Source organism: Cuculus canorus, chromosome 3, assembly GCF_017976375.1.
Source record: "Cuculus canorus isolate bCucCan1 chromosome 3, bCucCan1.pri, whole genome shotgun sequence".
Classification (NCBI taxonomy): Eukaryota; Metazoa; Chordata; class Aves; order Cuculiformes; family Cuculidae; genus Cuculus; species Cuculus canorus.
In genome coordinates, this window is record NC_071403.1 from 96,847,285 (window position 1) to 96,857,564 (window position 10,280).

At 39.4% G+C, this 10,280-nt stretch overlaps 1 protein-coding gene across 1 annotated transcript; it reads right to left on the bottom strand.

Moving 5' to 3' along the window:
• Window positions 1-295: 295 nt before the first annotated feature.
• On the bottom strand, window positions 296-10,051 carry MRPS10 (mitochondrial ribosomal protein S10). Its single transcript, XM_009559460.2, has 8 exons — window positions 9,993-10,051; window positions 6,749-6,807; window positions 6,579-6,651; window positions 5,429-5,568; window positions 4,845-4,953; window positions 3,687-3,776; window positions 3,308-3,403; window positions 296-3,193 (listed from the first exon to the last, which is right to left on the bottom strand). Exons 1-7 carry the CDS (start codon window positions 10,026-10,028, stop codon window positions 3,317-3,319), a joined length of 594 nt encoding a protein of 197 aa, XP_009557755.1. The 5' UTR covers window positions 10,029-10,051; the 3' UTR covers window positions 296-3,193; window positions 3,308-3,316.
• Window positions 10,052-10,280: the final 229 nt, after the last annotated feature.

The window sequence follows — 10,280 nt, forward strand, 5'->3', positions numbered from 1 at the left end:
GAGCAGAGCATTCCTGGCAATTCTTATATGGTTAAATGGCTCAAAGAAAAGTGACATAAGTGAGTGCTCTGGATTTAGTTTTAGATTATTCCACAAGCTTGAAATTTTTATAAACAGCTGTTATATATTATTTGCATAATACCTTGTTCTGTATTTTTTTTGACACCTGAAGTATGCTGACAGCTGTTAGTCAGGAAGTATTTATGTAAGGAAATCCACCTCCAGCTTACTGGCAGTCACTAAGGGTTTTAAAGACTGAATGGACTTGAAAACTTGTCAATCTTCAGTGCCAATATTTAGCATAGTTCCTATTTAGGTTGAGACAGAATAACCACTGATGAAATATAGAAGTTCCCCACCATATATCTGGCAACTGCTTTCATCATACTGTTCTTAGTATTTGCTAACACTCTGTGGGTTCTGTAACAGCATTACATTGGAATCTATTTCTATGACCCTTGGGAATATTTTCTCATGCTGGCAGATAATACTAGACATCTACCTATACAAATGTGAGGAAGGTCATAAAGCAGCCTTCTAATGGTGAGGAACTGTACTCAGAGAAAAAACTCTTTTTGTGGATGCAAACATAGTTTGGGTTGTCTGTTTTAGCCTTTAAGTAAGGGAAAACTTTATCAAATATTTGCTTATTGGTCTGCCTGTATCCTTGAGTATTTTCAGTGCTTTTCTATTAAAGACATTCTGAAATACTCAGGGAGAATATATCAGCAGGCCAGAACCCAATATCCGGTATGTGTAAAGGGGCAGGAGGACCTTGACTGGATTTCAGACTAGAAGTGTCTATCCTTGAACACCACAGATTACAGGGAAACTTGAATTGGAGGGAAGGAAAGCAAAGGTAATTAGTAAAACTGCATCTAGAAAGCATTAGTTTAACCAAACATTTTAAAGTCTCCTCTGAATGATGGACTTGGGTTAAACTTGTTTGCTAGATGTGACCAATGAAGTTATCAACCAGGGGTGAGGACAGCAAGATGAAGAATCTGTGTCCTGATGACAGGGTGAGACTGCACACTACTGGATAGCAAAAGTCAAGCTTTGCTACTGAACAGTGTGAAATGCTACTGAATCCTTTATCTTTTCATCTCACATTTCCTTTATATAAAAAGGCAGTGGCACTGAATCAATATTAAGGATTTACTTCAGTTCCACGTATGAAAACCTCCCTCTCAATCCTTAATGGGGAAGTGCTAGTTTACACTTACAGCAATACTGACAGTGGTTTGGCCCTTTCAGATTCAAAACTAGAGTTCTATGAAGGTAGGAATGCTTTGCTGTGATGCACAAAACAACCCCTGTGGCATATGTTACCTTTATTCCAGGACATGAAATTGGCAATTCTGGCAATTTTGCTGTATGAATGCCAAAGCGGACACTTCAGGCAGATATAACAAGTCTGTCTAGGTGTCATTTAAGCTTTGGATGTCTTAATCATAAAAAGGCTTCACAGAGACCTTATAGCAGCTTTCCAGTACTTAAAATGGGCCTACAGCAAAGATGGGGAGAACACTTTTTTTACCAGAGAGTGTAGTAATGATTTTAAAGACAATAAAGGACAACTCCTTAACCTTAGCATGCATCAAACCAAGATGTGGGAAGACTTAGTATTGAGCTCAATCGTATTTCAATGCCATATACAGTCTGAACTTGGCAGGTGGCTTATGGAAAACTGAAGTGTGGCAGCATGGCAAATTTGAAGAAAATTTAATACAGACTTGAAAGAGGTTGTTCCTCTGAAAACATTGGCTTTGTTTAACCACATCAGCTCACAGGTTCGTCCTTTATATAGTGTCTGACGTAACTTCAAGAAATGCTATCACGACTAAATACTAGGAATGAGAAAGGAAGAATAACTTGAAACTGCAGAAAGTAAACACCTCAAAAGGAGAAGCAGACAGAGTATCTTCCCACAAGGCCTTTGATTAACTTCCTTTTTTTTTCCTCCTAAGGCATAAAGTGCACAGGCAGATTCCTTTCTATCATAAGTGACACTAGCTACATGGACTGTGTTGAAATATCCCTCCTAAAAAAGCTTTGCGCCTCTACAGCGGCTAGAAAATGTAGATGGTCTTCAAGAACAAACTTTGTTTCTTGTCTTTCAGCTATTTCCCAATAAGATTGTCCATTTCTGCCTGATAACAACACCAGGCTTCTTTTCTTTTGTGATTGTGTGAAGCTCTGATAAGCTTTGATTGTGCTCTTCATAAGTGTGATCCAGCCTGGATCTTGATAAGTGAGATTCAGCTCTGGCTGTCTTGTCCTGTGACCCAGCTAGCTATTCCTCCAGTAAATTCTTTTAACAGCAGTCGAATCAGAGTGACTCCCTTAATACTGAAGCAGATTCCTGTGGCTGTGTCCTTCCTGCTCACCTAGTAAAGGTAGAGGGGCTTAATGCAAACTGCAGGAAAAGTTGTTGATGGCTTTGCATCTAGTATTACCTCCTTTGATTCACAGCAAACTAACCTTCAAAGCAGTTGAGTGCACTCTTGCTATTTGTACGGTTTCTCCCTCTCTAAGCATAACTAGTGTCCAGCCAGTCAGATTTACACAATAATCAATCCAGCCAGTTTAGAAAAAGACCACGCCTTTCCCTGGAGTGAACTGAAACACTTTATACACTGTTTTTCCTATCCACAATGACACTTTCTGCTATCCGTTTGTTTTGTAACGTGGTTCTACAAGCACTTTAAGTTACAGATGTAAGTCTGTGGAAGTAATCACTGTGTTCTGTTAACAAGCAGTTACTTAGATGGGAAATTAGGCTACTCAAACTGTAGAAGCTTGGAAAGTCTTCAGCATGCCTCAGTATCCTCTAAGATCATGCGTTTTGACTTACTATGAGTTAATATGCTTTATGTACACCTTGGATTCAGTTACTTCAAAGGAGCTATAGCAACAAATGCGTAACAATCTGGCATCCGTAACATTAAACATCACACAAACATGAAGTGGATTTTGCAAGTATTTCGGAATCCAGAAGCCATTTAGTATCCAAAGGAGATAAGGAATTTTTATATATAATTTTATATATATATATAAAACCCTCTAAATTTTACCTTTCTACAAACATATTATAGATGACCATAATTCTTCATCACAGAGTATAGTCAAACTTCTTCACTTTATAGCCACGCGGTCTACATGTACTGGGGTTATGACTAAGAATAACTTGCTGAAACGAGAGTTTATATGATTACTTCATAAAAAACTTTTATTTAACAGTAGAATGTCTCAGTAAATTAGGTTGGTAGGAGCAACTACCTTCAGCACTAATGGAGCCAAGTACCTGGTGAGTTCATGACTTGACTTCAGTTTCTTCTACTTGAGGTAGCGTATCCCAAACTGGTTGCTTAATGTGTTCAGGTATTTTCTCTATCTTAGTCTAAAAGGCAAGCAAAGCAATCATTTATTATACCAATTAGTTAACATTTACCTACCTTGTAGGTAGATTATACCTTATTTAGTCTGGTTTGACATCTTTATCAGATCAAAAATGCCACCTAGTGGCGTTTTCAAGCAATACAGCCTCTCTACTAATTGCTGTGGAAAACGTTCCTTCCAAGCTACAGGCATTTCCTATGCTGACTTCCTAAAGACTTCAGTGGTTATTGGTATTTGCATTGGGACATAGTCCCGTAACAGTTAATAATGAGATGGAAACTCACCTTTTTTACTTCCATGGCAACCCCTTCAGGTAAGTTTCTTTGAACATACTCCAAGTAAACTGCAGCAGTACTGCTTGTTAGGTATTTTAACTAAAAGAGAAGTCAGTGTTTTTAATGAACTATTATTAATACTTCAAACAGAAAAACACAAAAATGAGTTTTCCCTAGCTTCTCTAGTTCTTGATATGGGACCAAAAATCTTGCAGGAAGGCAGCTTTCCTAACACTGAACAGAGGCACTTGAGCTGTATGCAACTCTCACACAAGCATAAAGTAGTTATTTCACTCCACAGAACTGTGCATACTGCCTGTAATCACATGCATTGATTATGACAGAAGTGGTGGATCTTAACACTACAGATGAAATTAATTACCGGTTATGCAAGAATTAGCACCTTTTGTATACTCTCAAAGTTAAAGCTCATTATAAACCCTGCAACTGTGGAATTCCATTGAGTTCTCAATTTCTAGCTTCTCCTGGATGGCAAAAATAGAGCTTATGGTCTGTGGGCAGGCATTTGTACTGCAGAAATGTCTGGGAACTTAATTTGCTAAGCACTGTGCAAATAAACAGTAAGATGCCCAGGACCCACAAAACACTAGCAGTAAACCTGTCTTCTAAGAAAGTCAACCATAGCTGTACTCTAAATGATACAGAAGCCTGTGTCACCAGCCATCGAGCTAGTGGTTTCTATATGCTTCCTTTCTTGTATTTCCCCCCCCACAGTGTTAGTTGGCCACATGCTGTCACATAGGGCAAAAGTATGTGTATTCAAAAACATCACAAGAACTTACAAAGAACAGAACCCTTAGTGACTGATAACAATGACTCAGCTGCATCATCTTCTGTTCCCAAGAAAGCTCCTATTCCACTGATTCTCAGAAACCAAGAGCATAAAACATACAAAGACGCTTACCTTTGCCTTATTTTTTAATCATTCTTTCAGCTGTTAAGATGATGGTCAAAATCAGCCTTTTAATCCAAAAATTATGTAAGCTGTACATTCCAAATAACTTGTATTACAGTTGATGTACCTAGGTCAGCTGTTTTCAGCTATTGCCTGCACTCTTCTCCCAACCTAATTAAATGGGAAGTTTGCATTCACTCCTGAACCAATAGCAACTAACATTTTTTTTTTTATCTTAACATCTTTCTTACCTCCAAACACATGTAATGTGTTCTCATCTCATACTGAACTCTGTGCTTCTTGTAAATGTGTACAGATTTTAAGAGTGTCAACCGTTCTATCTTCTTCGGAGGATTATGTCTGAACAAAGCACAAAAAGAAAGTTTCATTTTACCTAAAGGATGCTAACAAAAATTATCTGAAAGACTATGCTGCGTTTCCTGTTCTCATTTGACATTTAGAAGACCCACAAGGAAGTATTAAACACAGGTAGATTTCAGTATTAACCCACAAGGGCATGGTTAATACTCGGGCATCAAGCAGCATTAGCTCAGGGAAGCTAGAGCACCAACAACTGTACTTAAGAGTGCTGTCAATATCCTTCATGTGGTTAAAATGCAATTCTAAAATGGCAGCACTGAGTGCAGAACTGCTCCTGCCCTCTCATCACCGTGCTGCCATCTAAGAAGCGTTAAATTTATAATCTGAGAAAAAACGTCACATGATACCCGTTTTTTCTGAAAAAGAGAAAATACTTGTATGCGTGGAACATGAATTACTGTAGATGACACAAGAAGCATCTGACACCGCATCATTCTGGAGATCAGTTACTTACACTTTTTCAATAGAGATGCCAAGTTCTTGAGCTGCAAGCACTGCAAAATACTCATAACTGTCCAACACAGCTTTATCGTGGCCTTTAACTAAAAGGGACACTCTCTTGTACAATGTTTCTGGCTCATCTGAAATAGATACCTGTATTTGTAAAAAATAAAAAGAACAGTTACTACTCCACATTCTCCTTAATCAATGCATGCACTGCAGTTTTTCTTAACCTATGCCTCATTTGTAAAAGAGGAAGAAAACACCCACATCGCTACCTCCTTATTATAGTTTACCTGTAAGAGGCTAACAATATTACCTTGATTGATAGGCAAGAATGAAACTCATTGTTAAAGCAAGTCTGGAGCAACAATATTTGTATTTTAAATATGGATGTGAGCATACCTAGAATTCTCAGGCTTCGCTTGGGTATGGACAGTATCTATAACATTACAGACAGTAACCAGAATTCTCACTTCACTAAGTTAGTTATAAGGTTACTTTAAACACAGTAGGCTTCCCCAGGCTTATTATCCTTCCTGTCTGTCCAGTTTATAACTTTCCATTAGAGCTTCAGTTTCTCATGGCCTGGGCTCACTAATCATCTGAAAAGCTTTGATGTGCCTAGGAAACACCGATTTTCACACAGGTTAACTCCCAGGCAGTTTAGCACAGTCTAATACTGCCTATAAGATTTTGGCGTGCTTCCACGTGTTATACAGATTGAACATGTGTTTCTTAAGTCCTAGTCAAAATCAAGGCATTCAGACTCTAAAGGCAAGATATCCACCACATGCCTTCATGAACTTCACATTTTATCAGCCTTTGGCTCCCAGCTTCCAAGCTAGAGACGAAGGCCTTAGACTGGCTAAGCTGCTGCAGGCTCCGAACTGCATGTGGCCAAAAAGCTGATATTTCACAGAGTTACAGCTGCACTGAGAAAGACGGAAGAGACTAAAAGGAAACTGTTAAGCTGCAGATATCTCACTGAGGAAAAAAAAATACCTGAAATGCCAATAATCTAAATTGTTTCTTTCTCTATGACAAATCTGAAGTCATTATGACAGAACTTTAAAAAACTGCAATAAAGAAATTCAAGGTTTTCTGTACACTTTCTCTGTTACTAAGACAACATACAAAATATCATTCTATGAAACACTTACAAAAGGATTAGTCTTGGGCTTTTGTGTATCAACACAGGATCCAGCCAGCCGTACTCCTATCACATCAGAGTTTCTAGAAATGTGGTTAGAGGGAAAACATAAGAAGTTGTAAACATTGTATTTACAGGGAGCATGGAGAAGTGGAAATTCTGAAGGCTTTTTATACTTACGCAACGAAACACTTCTTCTGCATAATTCCGCTTGCATAATTGACAGGAAAAGCTGACCCCTGTATAAAACAAATAGGTAATGGGATTTTTGCCCCCAAAACTGTAGCCAGATCACAAATTTATTAAAGGCTCCTTCTCTGCACACCCGAGCATAACACATTCCTGGGCATTGATCTGCCAAATTAGTTTACTCTTTCAGAAAATGCAGGGAAACAGAAGCACAAAAATGTATTTTAGTATTCAATAGCACCTAAAAAAGAACACATCAAGGGAACAATATAACAGCACGCACTTATAAATGAGGCACCTGAATAGCAATCACAAAGCACTTTTTTAGCAGAAAAATGTATTTACTGCGGCATCAAATACCATTTCTGTATATATTTTCTCTTTAGTTTTACTTACGCAGTACAATATCCATTAGTTTCATCAAGTCACAATCCTAAATAGAACTCATTGTTGTAAAAGCAATTGAAAACAGCATCCTATAAATGCACAAATTCAATCTCTGAATTTAACTAGAAATTTCCCATTTCTTCACCAAAAAGTTCCTTGTGATTTTGAGCATCTGTTCTTTCGAAAAGAACATCTGAATAGAAGTACTTCTAACAAGTAAATGAAGCATATTTGAAAGGTAACGTGATTTTTCTGTATTTAAAAAGGAATACTACTGTTAATCAAGACGCAACATTACCGTTTTTCAAAATCACTCCCTTCTGAATGCTACCTGGCTTCCAGTCTCCTTCCAAATTAATTAATTAAATTTGGCAAAGTTACAGACTGCTTGAGTGTGAAGAAAAAAAAAGGAACTAGAACTTCCACTTGCTTAAGAGAAAGTCAGGGCTGCAGCAGAACATTGAAGCAAAAATTAGCTACTTATCCAGCCCCTTGACAGACTGGTTTAAAAGATGCTGGAATCAGAGCTTTAAGAGAGAAGACAGATATCCCACACATAGTTATGCAGGTGACTGTGTAATCAAAAACATCAGAAAAGGGCAAGAACCGGCATTTTTCCAGGTAATTTTTATCTAGTTGCTCATGGATACGCATAACTACATGATGCTACTAGGTCCCTAATCTTCTCCAGTATGCATTATATATTATGGATCAGCAGGGAATGAAGCTGTTTTCTTTAGTAATTCTGCCTTATTTGCTATTTATCCTACAAATTACAAAGACTGTATTCAGCCTAGGGCTTAAACTCTGTGTGCAAGTATATGGCACAGAACCTGGCCCCAGGCGACAAATGTAAGACTACTGACTCGGCAATCACCAGGCAAGGAAAAAGCTGTTGTGATACGGTGGCAGAAAAATTGTGACTGAAGAGTTATATCTGTTTTCTGGTTTCCTGTGTGTATGCAGTCTCTGCTAAGAGTTCTTTTGTAATAGACTTTGACCTTCTAATATGGGTTTATTATTTGTACGCAAAGACACACATACTCATTGCATATTGTGTTACATGGTTTTGGATACGAAAACATCAGTCCGCGTGCAATAAAGATGAATAAAACAAAACATGATGGAATGGCCAAGTTCTATTGCACATACTAAGTTCTGTAGCCTTTACGGTGTTCTGTGATTATGCATATTATTCTCACCACATGCCATCTCCTTTTTTTACTAACTACACAGATGTGCATCAAGTCAAAAGTTTTTGTAAAATAAAATTTAAAGTGCTCTGTGCAAATTTTGACAAAATTTGACAAATTTTGACACTGAGTACCCCAGGTAGCAAAGATGGCATTCTGCAGGCAGTAAAGTATATTTAACAGCTTGTTTCATTTTCTGATTTAAATATACTTGATGTGTTCTTGCTCACGGCCATCAGCGAAGGTGGAAAAAGACCTCAGGCTGCAACATTACAGAATTCAATCTCCCGCGTGAACCAAGGCCTGGCACAGAACAAAGTTACCCCTCTCATAATGCAGAATAGCCTTCATTTTGTTTGAGTGTGAGATCTTGAAGTATTCAGAAGACGGATGTCTGGAAGATGATCAAGGCCAGAACACAGCACAGAGACAAAAGGAGTGGTTACGGCTTAGGAAATGAATAGGAAAACCTGAACATCAAATTTTCTCAATTTGAGAGAAAACATTCACTCTTCAGAAGCCAAAACCAGCAGAAGACATCAGTAGTGTAAAAAGTTTTCTGATTGGTTTTTTTTGAGTTCCACCTTCCAGACTTGGAGCTTTAAGGTGAGAAACATGCTTGGCATGTGACCTCCAAATCAAGCATTTACTTGCTCTGCACAGTCTCTTAATTCTGCACTGATTGTTACAATTTACTGCCCTAAAAAGAAATCTATTTAAAAAGTTTGTCTAAAAGCAAACTGAAATCTTTTACAGTTATGTGAAATTATGTACAATTACGCTCCTGCAAGGAGCAGGGAGTTAGAGGACTCTGTGATCCCTATCGGTCCCTTCTAACTTGAGACATTCCATGATTCTGATACTGAAAATGCCAGCAAATAAAAATTTCTAAGACTCATTTTGGAGTTCTAGAAAACAAGCATCCTTTATCAGGCCTGGGCAACACGAGGGAGTCATCTCCATTAACCACTTGCAGCAAGACAAGAGCTGGGACAGGATATTTATTTCCCACTTACACACATATGGATAAATTTTCCCAGAAAACTTATGCATATGCTATTACTTTCCAAGGACTAATTTGAATGTTGTTATGAACAGTCAAAACTCTTGAAACTTTGGAGCTGGCTCCAGCTCTCTGACCTTGCATTTGGGATGGGGAAAGGCTGCAGACAGAGGTGATTATAGAAGAAGAGACATCTGTTCAGCACAGATCATGCTTCACACAAAGACGTTCTCATCCCTAAAGAATCAACAGTGTCTGGAAAAACACTGAAAGAAAACACGGTATCAGAGGGACATTCTGTCTCTCAAAAACATACACTGACTTAGATGGAACTTTAGCTTAAGTTAAAAATATTCCTCTATTTGTAACAGTAACTGCTTCTTGGATCACAGAACTGATCCAAGTCATCCTTTTCTTCACCACAGGACCGCAGGGAAGGGTCCCGAGGAGCAGCTGCTCGGTGACACCGTGAAGCCCCAACTCAAGGGAAGCCCCTGGCGTTTTACCACCCACCCCACCGCAGCCACCGGGAGCCCAACCGAGGAAGGCAGCCTGGCTCCCAGCTCCCTTTCCCCCGCCTTCAGGGACGCGGATGCCGAAGGAAAGGGAGATAAGAACGAGAGCCCGCTCTCCCCCACTCCGCGCATCCCACCTGGCAGAGCCGCCGCAGCAGCCACCGCGCTGCCATCTCGTCCCCGCCCCGAGCACGGCCTGGCCCGGAAGGAGAAATAGCAGTCTCCTCCTCCTTTACCTCCTCTTCCACCTCCTCTCACTCCTCCTCCTCCTCCTCCATCCCTTCCCGGGGGTGACAAGGCAAGCTCCAAGCTCGCGTCCCCACCCGTTCCCCGCCGCTCCCCCTACACACGCTCTCCCCGTCTTGTTTTCTAGCCGAAAACCTTTCCCTCCCTCCAAAAAAAAAAGTGGAAAATCATCATTTTCC

Bases quoted from the DNA above. Each gene is read 5' to 3' on its own strand.
- MRPS10 (XM_009559460.2), bottom strand. From the start codon at position 10,028: ATGGCAGCGCGGTGGCTGCTGCGGCGGCTCTGCCAG. The intron at 6,808-9,992 runs GTGGGATGCGCG...TGTTTTATACAG, and splicing joins TGCTGCGGCGGCTCTGCCAG to GGGTCAGCTTTTCCTGTCAA. The intron at 6,652-6,748 runs GTAAGTATAAAA...CCACATTTCTAG, and splicing joins CAGAAGAAGTGTTTCGTTGC to AAACTCTGATGTGATAGGAG.